This window comes from Glycine soja, chromosome 5, assembly GCF_004193775.1.
Source record: "Glycine soja cultivar W05 chromosome 5, ASM419377v2, whole genome shotgun sequence".
Lineage (NCBI taxonomy): Eukaryota > Viridiplantae > Streptophyta > Magnoliopsida > Fabales > Fabaceae > Glycine > Glycine soja.
In genome coordinates, this window is record NC_041006.1 from 7,957,862 (window position 1) to 7,976,851 (window position 18,990).

Consider the following 18,990-nt stretch of genomic DNA (forward strand, 5'->3'; position numbering starts at 1 on the left):
ATATAATTTAAAAGATAAAGGTAAACTTATAAGATATATCATTTAAAACATTAGTTAGCCTTATTAGATGCAAATGATATATATGATAAACAAATCGTAAAGCATCGTAAGACTTTAAGGTAAAGTTTGAACAGGTACCAGAAAACATATCATTTTATTCATATAAACATTTTCACATCAAGAAGATGTGTTTTAAGTATTGAATAAAATGTTCAGGGAAGAAATAGCCATAAGAGCTCCCCCTAAATGGATCTCTTCAGACTTTGTTACTCCCCCTCAGATGATGTCGAGCTTCAACCTTTTACTTTTTCTCCCCGTTCTATTTGGAAACTTCTTCACCAAGCTTCCTAAGAAACTCATCACTAGAATCCTCAGAATCAGAAGAAAGATGAACAACACTACCAGGTGGTGTTGGAGGACAAGGAGGTTTCCACCTAGTGGCTTTTCTTATAGAAATAGTCACCAATCAAAGACCATATATGAGCTTCCTTCTCAACAAGAGTGCGATCCTTCAAGGCCTAGGCAAGTAACTCTCTGGTTCTACCTAGCTCCAATTCAAGCAAATGAACATAGGCACAAAAGGGTGAAGGATCATAAATAGAACGACCATGGAGTCAGAATCAACTTCAACATTAGATTCAACTTCTTCAATGATAGGATCCACATGGTGTGTGAAGAAGAATTTGGAGAAGGGAAAAGTCACCACCAAAGAGAAGGTGCGATCAGACTCAACATAAAATCCTTTTTCCATGTACAAATCATGTTGAAGGGAGTTTCTTGAGGGAGGCAAGTGTGGTTCAGAGTTTGATAGAATTGCCCAACTTGATGATGATAGGCATCCATAAGTGGCTTCTCCTTAGGTTTCAAACCAGAGTAGCATTCTTGCAGCCTATAGAACCTTTTCATGGCATATCCTTCCAGAGTTGTCAGGTCAGTCTTGTGTTTGAGAACTTCAAGCTCATGTTTGAATAGGTGACTAGGTCGAGCTTTAACCAATCTGATAAACTCAACATCTTCATCATCTTCAATCAGTAATTCCTTACCCTTGTAGCATTTGATCTTCTGATACATAACATGCATATCAATAACGATATGAAAGTGAGTCTCTAGAGTAGCTTGCCTTGATTTGATCTTCTCTCTATAGGAAAATAGCTTCATTCTTGACTTAGGGCCATAGCATGATTGCTCCTAGTCTAGAAAGTCATAATCTCTTTAGGAGCCTCTGGATGTCTTCAGTTTGAAAATTCTCTCCAGACTTAGACCGATCCTATGGAATAACAACATTGAAGGTACATAGAAAACCCACCACTTGTTGTAAATCCAAGGGAGTAGAGAAGGGCATGTTAGTAGATGCAACCTCACAACTTCTCTAGATGCTTACACTAGAAGGATATATCTTTCAGTATGGGCAAATGCTTGAAGATCAGACTGTTAGGATTAGGAGCCACAATATGTCATGGGGGGAACATCTTGAATACTGGTTCTCTTTCTCCATAGACTCCAAGAGAAAAGTCTTCCTCTTCAAGTAAGGTGTCCCAAGATTGATAAGAGAAAGGATCAATACCTAGAAAACCTTCCTTCTAGAGCTTAAGGAGTTTGAGCCTTTCCAACTCCAACTTTTGCATTTCTGGATCAAGATTATGAGTCCCAATGTCAACTTTGTCTCTCTAAAATTTGTTGTAGGCTTGTCATTCCAACACTCTATATCCTCTAAAGCCATGGTAGAATCTGTCGTTTACATCAGGTTCAACAGTAGAATCCTTTGTAGGTGATGGTGGAGGTAGTGACCTTGAAGGAAGAAGCCATTCGATGACATGCTATTGATCTTTCCTTGTCAGACGATGATCAAGTTTGGCAAAAAGAGTCATTAATCTGATAGGTTCTTTAGTTGCTTGCAACATTTTCCTTATTTCCATGCCAGCTTGTATGTCTACAACAGTATTAGATGCTGGTGGTCCATAGATAGCTTCAAAATGTCTGATGTTGTCTTGATCCACGACTTCAAACAAAACAACATCAACTTGTTTTTTATCAACTTCAGAAATTGGCCTTGATCTGACAGGTTCAACACTAGGGTCTGTCTCAATTATGTTGTCCTCATACTCATTAAGAGAAACTTCAATAACAAAGTAGACCATTGCTTCTTCAAGAGCTTCATTTTCCATTGTGTCCAAGTCGTCAAGAATGAGAACCACTTAACTTCTGCTTTCCTTGCAGCAACATTTGTAGAAAATAATTTAGCTCTATGTTCAATAATAGATTGAATCCTTTCAAGCTCTTCCATTTTAGCTTGTTTAGCTTCAAGTTTAGACTATGCTTGGATGGACTCTATAATTACTTCCTTAGGTACTGGCTTACCATCAACATCAACCATGGTAGCCTCTTCAACTGTTTTTCTTTGCCCCTCTTCAACAAACAAAATCTTTAGAGATTCCAAAATAACATCTTCTGGAATTTCTTCAGAGACCTTTACTGCAAAGGTCTTCAGGTTTGCATCTTCAGCCAACTTCTTTTTATGTTCTTCCCTGGGCATAGCTTTCCTAGATGCAATGATGCCAACTTCTTCCTGCAAGGCATCCTTCCTCTTAAGAGTTTTATCTATCTTGGCCTTCCTCCTCGACTCAGTCAAAGATTGCTTTGTTGCCTTAGCCAAGGCATTCTTTCTTGCTCATGGAGGGAGAAGCTGGTTTGGGTGAAGGTTTTGGAGTTTGGGGTGGAAAGGCCAAAGAGGGTGAAGGTTGAGGAGTTAGGGTATTAGGAATCTCAACTTTAGATTCTTGGGTGTTGGATGGTGACGTTGGTTTGGGTGGTGAGATAGGTGCAAGTTGAGGGTGTTTATTTTTATGGTTGGTCTTTTTGGTAGGGGCTGAGATTTAGGTTTAGACTTAGAGTTTGGTTCCTTCCTCTTTTGAGTTGTTTGAGGGTCTGAAGGTCTACAGGTTTGGGGTCAGATGATAATTGCATCTTGGGTTTCTTTGATTGATCTGAGGGTTTGGCGTCATATAGTGGAGGTAGGTCTTTTCCTTTGATAAGTAGTTCGGGTCTGGGTTGGCTAGGTTTAGAAGGTTTTGGCCTAGCTTGAGCTTACTCTCTTTGTATTTGTTGAAACACTGCTCAAGACTCCAGATCTATTGGCAACTCCTTAGCTTTTTCCGTCTATTCAACACCAAATCGTGGTTCCTCCTTCTTGACCTTTCTTTTGATATACTTTTGAGCATATTCAAGGAAATTGTAAGCTACTCCTATTTTGACAAAGGTCAAACCTTTAAGTTGTGAGGGACTTATAGATGGTTCCAACACAGACACGTCTACCCCATTGTTCTTTATGATTTGAATGAACAACATCTCATAAGGAACATAATTCTTCCATTCTTTTGCGTGAAATGTATCCTTGAAAGCTTGAAGCCAGTAAAGGAAGATGAATTCAGGTAGATTCACCTTTTCGCCCACCATCACTTTATACATGCAAAATCTGTCTCTATCACTTACATTGTCTCTTGATCCTAGTCTAGGCATTATTATGTTGAACATAAAAGCTATGGATGAGTTTGTACATGTATGTGAGGTTTGTAGTCCTCAAGAAGTTGACCAAAGCCTTCTAATCAAATAATTCTAGACATTGCTTTTCATAGATCATAATGTCCACCGTGTCCTAGGTTATATCTTTCTCCTAATCTTTATTAAAGACCAAATCCTCTTTTGGACATCCAATCACAGCAACAACAATCTTAAGCGAGATGATCACCTCTCTTCCATTATCGGCTCCTCGAATGCTAACTTCATCTTGTCTTGCTGCTCTCCAGAATAGGGCATATAACACATAGTGCCATGAATTGAACTTCTCCAATAATGGTGTCCAGCCAAAACAATCAAAAAGGCATTGGACAATGAAGCCTTCTTCCATCAGACTTTGAAAGTTTACCCATTTCCCAAGGATGAACCAATCTTTTGGAAAGACCTTCTTAGCATCTCCAACATTGTGGATACTAGAAACCCTAACAATTTCGCTTTTCTCAGGGGCCATTGTTTACAAAGATTCAAACTTTTTAAGAGAAAAGAGAGTTTTTGAAGAATCAAATTCCTAGACGTAAGCAAAAAGCACAAGAGATTTTTGAGAGTTCAAGTTTTTCAAAAGAGTTTCTCTGGTTGCCCGCGTTTGCATTTTATATGTTTTTGAAATGAGAGAGATAAACAATAATGGTCCAAATCACATTTAATATTCTTGAAAATTGTTTCTTAATCATGGTGAAAAAATGACGACACACGTTTTTCAAAAGAAAATTGAAAAGTTTTGTCTTTGTTAACACACTCCCCCTTTTGTGTGTACCTTTGAACGCATTTTAGTCCAAACAAATTAATGATGGACTATAAGATGATGACATCGTCTAAAGCAATATGACATACATCATTATTCTGATAGACTAACCATATTTAAATGTTCCCTAATATAGATGAAACAATCTTCAAACAAAGGTTTGGTAAAGATATCAACCCATTGATGATCTATGTCTACAAATTTTATATTAAAAACTCTTTGTTGCATATAATCACAAATGAAATGATATCTTATCTCATTATGTTTAGCCTTTGAATGTTGTATTGGATTTTTAAACAGAATGATTGCACTAGTTTTGTCACAATATATTGTTATATTATTCTCAATACTAGAGTAATCTTCTAATTGATATTTTACCCATAACAATTGTGAACAACAACATGCAACAAACACATACTCAGCCTCAACTATAAATAATGCGATGGAGATTTGTTTCTTACTTGTCCATGATAGTAGACAAGGTCCAAGATAATGACAACCACCAATACTTTTTCATTCAACTTTGTCTCTTGCATAATCTACATCACAATATCTTACTAACCTGAAATCTTATTTTTCTCATAGAACAAACTTTGATTAGTAGTGCCTACTGGATATTGTAAAATTTTCTTAACAACTTTGAGATGTGACTCTCGAGGATTAGACTGAAATCTAGGACACAAACATACACTATACATAATATTATGTCTGCTAACAGACAGATACAAAAGTGGTCCAATCATACCTCTGTAGATCATTTGATCTACTGGTTTACCTTATTGGTCTTTACTCAGAGGATTGGAAGCATGCATGGGGTTTTCATTGGTGTAGCACCTTCCATTTTAAACATTCTTAGAAGTTCTTTAGTGTATTTTTGTTGATGAATGAATATACCTTTGCTATCTTGATTGATCAATGGGTCACCAGTTTAAGTGTAAACTTGACCCAGCCAAATCTTCGAGGTCATGGTCGAGTTAGTGCGACAGATCGGATTAGTCTGGATTTTAAAATAACTCTCAAAAAATTATATAATTGTTGATAATTTTAATAATTAACTAAATTATTTATTTTTAATTCTTATATAGTAATTAATCTGAGTCTTATAAAATCTTAAATATATAAGTTACTACCTATATTCCTAAATTATAATATTTTTTTAACTAATTCACACCCTTTAAGAAAGTTAGTTAATAATATTAGTTAACAATTTATATTATTTTTTTTTAAATTACCCTTAATATTATCTAGACTCATCATCTCTCTTTTCAATTTATTACTTTCCACTTAATTAGTGTGCATTAGTATTCTTTTTCAATCTTTATAAGAGAAAGAATGTACTTATTAAAAAGTAATTAAAAATATTTTAATCAAAAAGTAATTAATGCAAATGACGGAAATAATCTTATATTTATGGATGAAAGTAGTAGTAAAATAAAAAATTAATGCCAAACCTGATACACTAATACTAACCAGAGATATAAGGTGGTTTGAGTGTCTAATAAAAGAAAGAAGGAAAATATGATTGGTTTGATATCTTCTCCTGCTATTACAAAACTTACAAACTAACAATTAATATATATAAATAAATAAAAACTAATACTAACTTCTACAATGATTACTTGTTAGCTAAAAAAAAAACTTCTACAGTATACTCCTGACGTCCTTTGTAAATAACAAACTGCAGAGATGAGAATTGTCCGCTTTCTCCGTTTCGTTTCGTGTGTGTGACCGAACGAACAGCTCCGAATTATTTAAAGCCCAATTAAAATTTCTGCGGTTCTTTCCGATTCTCCTCAGCTTCCAGGTTCCAATTTCTTTCACACTCTCTATGCCTCCTCTTTTATGCTTCTTAATTTTCTGTACCAAGCACTTGATTATTAACTCAGAAACCAATGCTATTTATTACTATAACAATTTGATTTAACCTCATTTAGTGCCAATTAACTTAATTTGATCTTTCCCTTTTGTTCTTTTCTGTGATTCACTCGTTTTTCGTCCTGTAAATTTATCTATTGTCAAATTCCTTGAGTGATTACTGATTTTGTTAATTGCTATCTGTATATATATGCATTTGATAACCCTAACCCTAACCTAAGACTTTGTTCTCTCACTCCTGTGCACATTAAGTGATTGATTCAAGTCCTCTGCATTTGTTTTGGGTCTGTTTATGATGTGGCTAATGGTTTGTGGAATGAACTTAACTGAGTTTTGAGAGAGTGGGTAATGCAAGTATTCAGCTCCGCCATTGTGTAACTCTTTCCCTCATGGTTTTTGGTTTGATTTCCTCAATTAGAGTGAGCTTATATCATTTTGATCCACTATTTGTCTATAGTTCCAGAATTTTACTTTGTATTGCAATATTGTCAAAACATCATTAGGTAATGGTGTAAAAAAGATTTACAATAATGGGAATCTAATTTGAACTTTATGGCTATGATTAGTAGATTATGAAAAGGGATGGAATGAAGGAACAGAATGGAATAACAATAGTTTAGATTATAGCTTGGAATGTGATAGAGTGCTACAAGTAGGCTATTGTAAAACTCGAGAAAACTACCATTAAAGTTAAAAAGAAGATAAAAAATAAACAATGATATTTCCCATTGATCCTAATAGGTAAAGAGGAATACACTTATATAGCCTTAAATGATGTCAATCAATGGATAATAATAATTCCTAGTGTCAACATCATATAGCCTCATTATGGATTTGATGTTGGGGCAATAAGGTGGAAATACGTGGCATTGTGGGCGTGCGGGTTGGTTTTGATAATGTTATGAACGGTTGGAATTTGCATAGGGAATTGTTTGGATTTCAAAAACACCATCACCAGCTGTGTTGTCAAAAGTTGGGTTGGGTCACATGATGTTGACCGGAGCTGACCCATGTCTTGTAGTGACCACGAGCAGGTTTTATCCAAGGGTGAGAGGATTGTATTTGCAGGTGGGATTTGAACATGTGTTGTTGCCGGTTGAATTTTGGAAAATGATGTGGGATGGATGAACAGTGGAGATGAAACCGTTTTGAAAGGCCAAGATCGGACAATGTTTGGTGTTGATGGGGACCTGTAGTGAAGGAAGATAAGGCTGGAGAGACACAGCTTGAGGAATGAGGATGGTTGTGGATCTGCAGTTTGTAAGCATAAGAGAATTGGAGGGTTTAGAATCCACGATGGAAGGGAAAAATGTTTTAGCTCATTTTCGTGGACAAGCAAGACATGTCCACAAAGGTTTGTTGACTGTATTGTATAATGGGTGTTGTGGGTGGTGGTTGATGGTGTGGGAGGGGAGTAAGCTGATGAAGGCACCATTGTTAGAGTGCTACAACTAGGATGCTCTGAAACTAGAGAAAACTATCATTAAAGCTAAAGAGAAGATAAAAGATAAACACTGATATTTTCCATTGATGATCATACCAAATGAGGGATACAATTTATAACCTTGTTGCTATCAATAACAACCGTACAAGTGTCCCCACCTAGTTTTAGGGAATTTAAATAAGGTTACAATTTTTGAAATAGTCATGTGTGCCAAACAACCATACAAATGATCAAACCCTTTGATTCAATTAAAGGGATACTATTTTTAGACGAATGAACCACCCACGCACTGCTTTTCACTCCCCTTAATTGAATCAAAGGGTTTGAAATGAAAGCTCCATTCTTCATTGAATCACATAAGCTCTTTAGACAAATGAACCACCCACGCACTGCTCTTTTCAGTGCCATCTCTGACATTCTTTGTGATGTTCTTTGGTTTCCAGCCAACCCATGACTTCTGCAGCAATGCTCTGTTCTCTCACTGAGACAGTGCTATGTTCTTTATTTGAGGCTGAGTTTCTTTGGCCTTTCACATGTCTTTCATCTTTGTTCTTCTCTGTGTTCTCTTTAGGATGTCTTCAATTTTTGGTGTAGTGTTAAATTGTCTTAAATTTTAGATGTTTTAAAATTGAGTATTTGTATATGTATAATATAATATTTTGTATCTCATACCTATAATATTGCTGTAGTGGTTATCCCACCATGGTGTTTTCGGGGTTGGCTGCTACTCACTGCTATCCAGGATTGATAGCTATGATTTTCAATTTTAAAGCATATATTTCCTTCATAACCTGTAGCAGAGACATGGTATATCATGTTAGGTTTTGATATAATTAGAAATTTCTTTTTTTTTTTCAACTGTACTTATGGTGTGTTTGGATACCTTCAAAATCATGGAGGGATATCCCAAAACCATGTAAAAATGTGATTTTTCCATAGCAACAATGTGTTGCTTCCCATTCACTGTAAAATCAAAATTGATTTTGGCCCACCTCAGCACCACCCCAAACACGTTATGTGTATATAATGCAGATTGTCTGCTGTTGTTGCTGTATGCTTTCCTCCCCTTGTTTTCTTTTGATATATTTTGAACATAGGTCGATGCAGGATACTGAACCTGATATAAAAAGGCACCCCCTGGAAGATGCAGAAAATGAATGTCCAATATCCCCTGAGGTGGTGATTGATATGGGGCAGGAGAGTCAGACTCAAAACCACAGTGATTTCTCCGTCTCAGACACTAACAAGGTCATTGACACCGAGAATGAGTGTACCAGTCCAAATGTTTGTCCTGTTGACAATAGTCACATGGAAATTAATGATGAATGCCAGACATCAAATATTTTCCATGTTGACAAATTTCCTACTAACGTCAGTAGTGGACAGTTGTGTGAGACTGAGAACCCCTGTGCTACCTTTGTTACAATGACTAGTACTGATGTAAAAAATGAGGAGGAAATATGTGTGGCACCCAAGATTGGCATGGAGTTTGAATCAGAAGACACTGCTTACAAATGTTATAGCGAGTATGCTGTCCTCAACGGTTTCAGCATAAGAAAGGATTTTGTCAACAAAAGTAGGATAAATGGTGCAGTGGTGTCCAGAAGATACACCTGCCATAGACAGGGTTATCGTCCTAGCAAAAATGGTACATACTTGAGGAAATTGAAGCAGGAAACAAGAACTGGTTGTTTGGCACACATGACTATTTCTCGTCAGCCGAATGGAAAGTTTTGTGTCATTAATTTTGAAACTGAGCACAATCACGAGTTAGTAACACCCTGTACTGCTCATATGTTACAATCACAGAAAAGATTGACTTTTGCTCAAGCTGTTGAAGCAAACTTAACCAAGTCAGGGTTGGATGGGGTACCAAAACTGGGAATGGGATTTGACTCAGAGGAGCATGCATATGAATTTTATAATACATATGCTGGACATGTAGGTTTCAGTGTAAGAAAAGATTATGTAAATAGGAGTAAAGTTGATGGTGCTGTGGCATCTAGACGATTTACTTGCTTCAGAGAAGGTTTTCGGCATAAAGACAAACAGGATACAAATGTAAAGAGACCTCGAAAGGATACTAGAATTGGATGTTTAGCACAACTGGTAATTTCTCGACAACCTGATGGTAGATATCATATTACTCACTTTGAAGAAAAGCATAATCATGAGCTTGTTGCTGCATGTAGAGTGCACATGTTAAGATCACAAAAGAAGCTAGCTACAACTCAAGTTGAAAAGAACATTGCAGATGGATCTAATGTGCTGCCCACGTCAACCTCTGAATCCAATTGCAAGGCTATTGAAGGCTTTGTTGATATGGATTGTGATCCCATGGGTCATGAATACAAACTACCTTTCAAATGTACAAGCAAAATGAAAGAGGGAGAAATTGAAAAGATTAAACATCACTTCCAAATCAAGCAATCAAAGAATCCTTCTTTCTTTTATGCTTTCCAGCTTGATGCTGATGATCAAATAACTAATATATTTTGGGCTGATACAAAGATGATGGTAGACTACGGTGATTTTGGTGATGTTATTTGTTTTGATAGTAGTTATAAATATTATAAGGACTTCCGGCCATTTGTTCCGTTCCTTGGTATAAATAATCACCAGCAAATGACTATCTTTGGGGCAGCACTTCTTTATAATGAATCTGTAGAATCTTTGAAGTGGCTGTTTCGAGTTTTCATTGAGGCAATGTCTGGACGCAAGCCAAAGACAATCCTTACAGATCTAGACATAATAACAGCTGAAGCAATCAATTCCATATCACCTCAAACAAATCATCGAGTTTGTGTATGGCATGTCTATCAAGATGCCCTCAAACAGCTGAGTCATGTTTCTGTTAGATCTGGTTCTTTTGTAAATGATTTGAGAAGCTGCTTCTTTGATAATGAGGAGGAGGATTATTTTGTTAATGCATGGAATGCTCTCCTGGACAAGTATGATCTGTGGCAAAATGAATGGTTGCAACAAATATATGGCAGCAGAGATAGATGGGCCATAGCATATGGAAGACAGTTTTTTTGTGCTGACATGGTAAGCATGCTACTGAGAGAAAATCTTACTGGCAACCTGAAAAAGTACCTAAAGCATGGCACAGACATTCTTCCACTTTTGAAGTATCTTGTTAAGGTTGTTACTGATTGGCACTACAGGGAATTAGAAGCCAATTATGACATGAGCCAGCATATGCCACCGCTGATGGGGGATATCATTACGTTAAAGCATGCAAGTGCTCCATACACACCTAAGATATTTGAGTTATTTCAGAAAGAATATGAAGCATGTTTGAATCTAGTGATAAAGCATTGCACTGAGAGTGGATCATTGTATAATTATAAAGTTAGCATATATGAACAGGTACGAGAGTATTCGGTTACTTTTGATTCTTCTAACAAGACAATCAGTTGCTGCTGTATGAAATTTGAGTATGTGGGAATCTTATGCTGCCATGCATTAAAAGTTCTTGACTATAGGAACATAAGGATAGTTCCATCCCAGTACATCTTAAAGAGATGGACAAAAGATGCTAGAGTTTGACCTCTCAATTTTCAGAGGCAAATTTGAACTAGTCAATTGAAGGCATTTAGATTAACCTAGGCTGTCATTTTGTATCCATGGCAGATACAAAGTAGTGTTTCATTTGCAAAACTTTTAATTTAACAGAACAGGCAGCCTATATCATGTATTAATCTTGTCTGAAATTGTACATCTTCCTGAAATGTTACTTGCATTTGTATGTTACAGATCAAAAATAAGAAATACACAATAATGCAGATTTCTTGACAAATTTGTTACAACAAATTTGCTACACATTATAAGAAAAAACTTCTGAAGGAAGTTAATCAAAACAATGTATTCTTGCTTTTATCCATTTTGTTGCTGAGAATTGGCGTTTGTAAGCATACCCTTCCTTTGGTGATTACCGATTATAAGCCAAAATTGTTTGTATCTCAAGGTTAGGGTGTACTCTATACATTAAGCCAATTTGCCATTCCGGTTATGCAAGTCTTATTTGTTATTTGCGTTTCTAGGCACACTTTCACTTAGAGAAGTTAGATTTTGCTACAATTTGTGCATGACTTCTACAAAAATTCCAATACATTTTGAAATAACGAATCGCTCAATATTGGTTATACATGGTAAAGATATTTGAACAAGAGGGGGGGCACAGAAAGAGAGATGGTGAGGGTGGAAATAGAAAAAAAAAAAAAAAGGAATAACGTGTCAGAAGGCCACACTAATGACCAATGTTGCTATATACCTGGAATACAACAAGGGTCATACTTATGATCATTGGGTCTAACTAGTGTGATACAATACAATCCCATCTCCATGAAGCTACATTTACAAGTTTACACTGATCTTTCCGCTGCTAGTAGAATCAATTTGTCAAGTGATGTTTTGCTCTCAACATGGTTGATATTTGAAGTTTCTACCAGTATGGTATCCATTCTGAATATTTGGTGACGTATTCTCATGAGTTGGAATAATCGTGGAAGTTGAAGTTAGAGGATGAGACAAGGTGCGACCACTCTTTCCCTGAAAATGCTTCGTGCCACTGTTTTTCAATACAGGTCTGTTGGGAGGAAAAGAAGTCTTGCTGTCTGCCGCCATACTAGGGGTGGATTTCCTTCCGTCTTTAGGTGTTTCAAAATGTGTCAGTGGATCCTAGAAGGAAGCAGTTGTTGGGAATGAATTTTAGTGCTTCAGGAGTATGTACTCATTAAAATCATGACAGTCAACATGTATAGTTTTACCTTTTTCCCATTTTAATTTGTTTAGATAGAAAAAATAACAGAAAACTATTAAAGGAGTAGGTAAGAGTACTGAAAATTTGCTCCTCTCATGGATTTGGACTGACGGGTTTGTCTGGTTTGAAAATCTTTTTTTTTTCACTTCTAATTATGAAATTGACATTATTTTCACTTTCTTATTTTCAAAAGTTTATATAGGAAAAAAATTTGAGTAGGAATTGCAAAAACAATTTTCACTGTTTCTAATACAGACTTTTGAAAATAGAAAACAAAATATTGTCTCAAATAAAAATGACCCTTAAAAAATCTCTATACTTTCCAATCTTGAAGTGCAAATGGTCAAGATCACTGTAATTGTTACCAATTTAAGAAAGATACCTTTTTTGTCTCATTCGTTGATGTTTTCCTTTCCTTGTAAAAATCAGGCAGTGGCCTGGCTTTGAAGCAAAAGCTTTGGCGTAGTTTTCTAATAATCTCGGTCTCAGTTTTCTCCTGCAAATAAGAGGATTAGATGTTTTTGATTAAACTGAATTTTAAGAAACAAAGATAACTCTCACAACAGCATTTTACTTGGTACTAATTTTATTTGTCACCCACCTTGAGTTTGGTATGCAGCTGCACTTTTTGTGCTTCATTAGCATTGAACTTTTCTTCAAGTTTCTAAAATTGATGAAGATCAACAGACAATTACTTTAATAACCACGTTATGTAAACTCATAATTAATAAAAAAAGGATTTTAATTTTGCCTTCTTTCTTCTTGCAGCCCTTTCTTCTGTCCTCAAGCTGAAAGGGGATGATATAAGTGGGGATCTCATTCTATTTCTGCATAAAAACAATATATTGGTAATACAGGTCTAAAAACAATAACAACGAAAAGAAAAGCCCCTTATATAATAAAGACCAATAGACCATATATTGCTAAAAGTACTTGCAAAGGTTAAAGACCTTCCAATCAGTTACCAAGTTGCACCAACTCTTTCAATGAATTGGCTGAGAATGTTCTTAGAACTATTATGTACTGGCCGTATATTATATAGAGATAAAACTGAAGTTTGTAGATGTGTATGTATCTCCTAGACCAGTAATCTATTGAAGAGAATGATGAAGATGAGTAATTCTTTATTTCTAGTCCTTTTTATATGACGATGGCTTTAATCAGCTACTAATGAAACACCTAGATTTGTGCTCTTAGTGGCCTGCTTTCCAGCCTCAATGCTATAACATGCTTCAATTCATTTCCATGGTAAAAAAAAGGTAATAATAACCAAGATAAATTGTTCATTTATTGACTAAAATTTTTACTACTCATGGAATCTTAAGTGGAAAGAACTTACTCTCCAGAAAGCAAGCGCCATTTAGAACCACCCGTATGGTTTCCTGGTGCTGATGATAGATCAAGAGGCGTTTTGTTCCTGAAATTTTACAAAATTTACATGCACCTTTTCATCAATATGGGATGAGAAACAGCTAGAGAAAAGTTGAAACCATATTTCACATTACAACTAACAATTTTATAAATCAAGTACCTTTTCTTTTCAGTTAATGGGGTCAATGAAGATTGCTTTTGCATCTCCTTGGAAGCCTGTAATTTGAAAATGACTCACTTTAGGGTGAAAAATGACAAAAATTGCAACATGGAAGATCATGGCAAAATGGATGCTGAAGGGTTTTGAATAGGGTGAAAAATTGAAAAGACAAAGCATAAAAGCTGAAATACCATAGTTGGAGTTCTTAGAGGAGTCAAGCTATCCTTTGAAGCCTTGGAAGAACCAGCACCAGCTCTTGTACTTTCAAATTTCCTCATGACTGAAGCAGTCAATCTATTAAGTTCTCTAATGGGTGTAAAATTAACTGATCTAGGAGTAGATCTCTTTTTATCTGCAGTGCTTAATATAGCAGGCTTATTTCTCATTGGAGTAACAATATTATCCCTTTCGAATGAAATAGCAGCTGTGGACTGAACAGGTGTAGTAGTGAACTTGGAGGTTCCGTTAGCAAGTTTATTGCTCATTGGTGTAGCAATATTATCTCTTTTGAAAGAAATAGCAGCTGTGGACTTAATAGGTGCAGTGGTGAACTTGGAGGTTCCATTAGCAGGTTTGTTGCTAATTGGGGTAGCAATGTTATCTCTTTTGAAAGAAATAGTTGCTGTGGACTTAACAGGTGTAGTGGTTAACTTGGAGGTTCCATTAAACTTTGACAACTTAAAGGAAGAAACGGGTGGTTTCTTCATGCCCACACTTGCCAAAACTTCCTGTTCAGATTTGGATACCTGTTGCAATAACTAGTCAGTGTTATCACCTCAAAATATCCACACACAAAAAAAAAAAAAAAAATTCTGGAAATAAATAAACATAATAACCTTCACTATTGGTGTCAAAATTGGAGGTGTTACAATTGCACTAAGCTTTTCACTTTCCTCCATTTGTGCATCAACATCTTCAACCTGGTTTTGCAATTCAACCTTCATTGAACTTCCCACAACAGCTACTTTTTCCATCACTGCCTCAGCTCCCTCTACCTTGGCACTTTCAGGTGTAACACTTACATCATGCTCACTGACTGTGAGTCTGACGACAGCATCTTGCTCAGAGGTAACACTTAAAACCTTTGCATCTTGTTCTTCCTTGACAACCATTTCAGAATTTGGACTTATTTGTGAATTATGAGTGTCATTGTCATTGTCAATTACTCCCTCATCTTCTTGTCCTGTGGCATTTTTCTGTGCCTCATTGTTTGCTTGTTCAAGCAGTGCAGCTGCCTTCTGAGCAGCAAGTTTCTTGTAGTGAGCTTCAAAGAAAGCCTTCTTCTGTGCAACTGAACCGGGTCTTGAGTACCTCTCTGCCTCTTCTACGTAGCGGTTGTGGGAGAAGCTGGACCACTTCTCCCATGCCAGGGACTCTGACATGAACCTCCCAAACGAAATTGATTGCCCAAGTGCATGAATAGGGTTGTTCTGAAACGCACAAGTTTCACAGTTTTTTCAAGGTGAACCTTCATTGAACAAGGAAAGAAAAATCTCTTCTTGATTAATTGCACCCAACATATGGCCTAAAAACAAAGCTTTAATGAATTATGTTATGGTAACCCCACTCAAAACCCATCAAACATTAATTGTATTGGATTATAGTTTGCAAACCATGGTTTGGCCCCACCAAAAGCAACGTTTTTTCACTTCTACTTACTCAAAATATGATTTGAGACCCAAAAATGATGTTCATATTTGCTTATCATGTTATTTGTGGATGAAACTTAGATTGCACTCTCCATACTACGGTTTGGGGTATACAATTACAAACAGACAATAATACAAGTTCATGTAAAATCATTACAAGGGGTTGCATGCAATTCACTAGTGAAAGCAGGAATGAACACCCTTTTGAAAATGCAAAATTTTTTCTTTCATTCCGTTGTTTCATAAACTACATGCATGACCAAGTAAAAGAGTAAGAAAAACATTAAAAAGATAAAGGAAAAGAAACCAAATGGAAGTTATTTGAGGTGGTTCAGTTCAAGAATCCAATAAACAAATTCTGGAAGTGACTGCTGAATGAACTAACCTCGTTGGCTTCATTGGAAATGCCGGAAGCATAACAGAATGGTTGTTGCATGAGACAAGTTGAGTCCCCCATGTTTCACTGCAACGAGGAAACCTCAAAAGATCCAAACTTTACCACAATTATTATTATGATTTCTCCTTGTTAGTATTACCATTACTATTACTATTGGAAATACTATATTCTACTTTGTTTTATGTATGTGGCCGTTTGTTTGTGGGCACCTACACATTCAAATTTGAAATTCAAAATCAAGCATGGTTGGTTTGGTTGTGTGTGAATGATGTGGAAAAGCAGACAACTTTAACAGATTATAAAAAAGAGAAGTGTCGTGCAATCTTCAACCTTTTCTTTTCGTTTTCCAGAGTGTGGGGTCCACTAACAAAGTGTTTGGAAGAGTAGCCTCAATATTTTTTCACACCACGAGAATGACTTGCACGTTTATTTAACAGTTAATAATACATGATGGCACATATTTTAGTTCAGTCATATAGATTATGATAATTTTATTAATTTTAATTTTAATTATTTGTTATATACGAATAATAATAATAAATTTATTGATTGACAGTGTAATTTCTTATACTATACTAACAATAACAGTGCACGAAAGTTAAACTATTTTTAATACTTTTTTATCTTTTAGTTAAAATTTATTAAAAAATTACATAATTATGAATGTGATTCATTAAATACATGCATGGTTTGATATTGGATCTCCCAAAATCACATTGAAATAATAATTAATGTAATTTTGAATAAATATTCATGTTTGATTTGCATTTAAGAATTTAAGAATTAATATGAAAATCTCCAACATTCTCTTGTTAATCTGTTATTGTTGGCTAGCTTGCTTGAATTTGGTATAGCTTCAATTCAAATTAATGCTTTCTCTGTTCAACCTAAGAAGCTAATTCTTTGATATGCATGTTGGTAACAATGGGAACAAACAAGAATGAATGAGGGATGGTGAAGATATGTAACACGTTGAACTACCAGTGGTTGCAACATTACCCAGGCAAAATAACAAAAGGATGTGGACTATGTGTGTCCAAGGTTGGTAATTTGAAAATGAAACAATATTATTATTGGACGTGTTTGAATAAAAGGAAAGAAAATAAAGAAAGTGGAATTATGTTTTATTGGGGAAAGAATGTACAACTTTTGGATGCGTGTGTCTAATGATTTAATCAATGGCAACATTGATTTTTTCTTTTCTTGAGTTGTATCATAGATGCTACATCAAGAGAACTTGCCATAATAATCTTTCAATGAATTTGACATACCAATTATAAGTGTAACTATAAGAGATATTCAACGCAAAATGCTTTTATATAAATGGATTTATGTATTTTTCTTCATTTATTTTGATACATTTTCTTGAGACACATTGCTAAATTAGAATTTAGAATATCACATTCACAGGCACAAGACAATGGTGACTTCAGGAGAGACTTTCAGAGAGAAAACCGGTGTGACCTTACCCCACCAGATCCACCGAACAAGAGACGGGGTCATGTCCATGTTACGTGTAACATTTTTTATTTTTGACTTATCAGCGGCTCTTACACTACAACACTTCACACGGTGACACTTCACTCAATATCCTTGTTGGTCAGAACCCTTTACCGGTCAACATCCTCTGTAGATAGTCCTTTCCAAGACCTCAAAAATTAGTTCAGCCTACTTCCAAGATCAATGGTCAATCCCACAAACTAAAACAAGATATTTTAGCTAATTTTATCCCCACTCATATGTTTTTCGAGAAACTTCTCAAAAGGTCACTTATCTCATAACTACTCGAAGTCAAACACACTTAACTATGAAGTTCTTGAGTGATAGGCTACTGAAAAGTAGATGCATCTTGTTGGTATAGGTAGTATCAATTAATTCTTTTAAGTCTTTCTCAATTATACAGTCTCATACATGTACAGTCTCTGGATCCCTCTCATTCTAGTGTGATTCAATCGGGGTGTTACATGTCCACCAGCTTTTGCCTGGTTCGTCCTCAAACCACACCATCCTAGGAGAGAGGTCTACTCTAATACCATTTGTAACGCCATTGATTGTCGACTTCTCGGTGGGTCTCACACTACAACACTTCACGCAGTGACGCTTCACTCAACATCCTTGTTGGTTAGAACCCTCCACCGCTCAAAACCCTCCATAGGTAGCCATTTTCAAGACCTCAAAAATCAATTCTGCCTACTACCAAGATCAATGACTAACCCCACAAACCAACACAATACTTTTCAACGTGTTTTGTTCTCACTCACACGCTTTCTATAACGTCCCATTTTTCGTAAAATAGAAAAAAAGTTTTATTTAAAAATTAATTGGGATTTTAGAAATTAAATAAATGAGATGATAGGGGTTTTGATGCAATCCTCCCTAGGAAGGGACCAGTCACCAGAGCCAAGAGCAAGAGGCTCCAAGAGGAATAAGTGCACGTCCCCCCCCCCCAAGGAAGAAGTGCATGCCCCCCCCTCTACACTACTAGAAAATAGGATTTTTACATTGGTTATTTAAGACTGTTACTAACTGATGTTGAAAGTACCGATGTTAAAAGTACCAATGTTGAAAGTATTATAGTTAACATCGGTTTTGGAAAATCGATGTTAACGAAAAAATATAACACCAATTATTTAAATAACTGATGTTATATGATAAGAATTATGAAAAATTAAAGTTATATATGTACACATCAACATCGGTTTTTTAAAAAACCGATGTTGTTTTTAGGAATTTTTTTAATATGCTGTCTGTTTTTTCAATAAACTCAAAATTAACCTACAAATTTTAAAACCAGACCACACAACATATAATTTTCATTCTGTTTTGAAACAGCTTTTACCAGAAATTCCATAAGAAATTTACTAATTACTATGAATTAAAAACATATTTAATGTTGAGACATGAATTGTAAAAAATGCAAAGTAAGTAAATATAAACTACATAAAATTGTATGCCAAAGAAAAGGCATAAACAAGGATGAGATACATAAAATTGTTTTCCTCTTACTAACAGTA

The 18,990-nt window shown here is 35.6% G+C and overlaps 2 protein-coding genes across 4 annotated transcripts; one reads left to right on the forward strand and one right to left on the reverse strand.

The window, feature by feature from the left end:
• Positions 1 to 5,942: 5,942 nt before the first annotated feature.
• On the forward strand, positions 5,943 to 11,862 carry LOC114412265 (protein FAR1-RELATED SEQUENCE 7-like). Of its 2 annotated transcripts, none has more exons than XM_028376088.1 (2): positions 5,943 to 6,119; positions 8,732 to 11,862. In XM_028376088.1, exon 2 carries the CDS (start codon positions 8,736 to 8,738, stop codon positions 11,184 to 11,186), a length of 2,451 nt encoding a protein of 816 aa, XP_028231889.1. In that variant the 5' UTR covers positions 5,943 to 6,119; positions 8,732 to 8,735; the 3' UTR covers positions 11,187 to 11,862. The 2 variants fall into 2 exon arrangements, with proteins under 2 accessions (XP_028231889.1, XP_028231890.1); XM_028376089.1 differs by having other exon boundaries at positions 8,742 to 11,862.
• LOC114412266 (protein WVD2-like 4) lies at positions 11,751 to 16,212 on the reverse strand. Of its 2 annotated transcripts, none has more exons than XM_028376090.1 (9): positions 15,965 to 16,212; positions 14,767 to 15,360; positions 14,122 to 14,676; positions 13,931 to 13,986; positions 13,739 to 13,816; positions 13,151 to 13,226; positions 13,001 to 13,063; positions 12,782 to 12,895; positions 11,751 to 12,317 (listed from the first exon to the last, which is right to left on the reverse strand). In XM_028376090.1, exons 1-9 carry the CDS (start codon positions 16,034 to 16,036, stop codon positions 12,057 to 12,059), a joined length of 1,869 nt encoding a protein of 622 aa, XP_028231891.1. In that variant the 5' UTR covers positions 16,037 to 16,212; the 3' UTR covers positions 11,751 to 12,056. The 2 variants fall into 2 exon arrangements, with proteins under 2 accessions (XP_028231891.1, XP_028231892.1); XM_028376091.1 differs by having other exon boundaries at positions 14,767 to 15,398; positions 15,965 to 16,090.
• Positions 16,213 to 18,990: the final 2,778 nt, after the last annotated feature.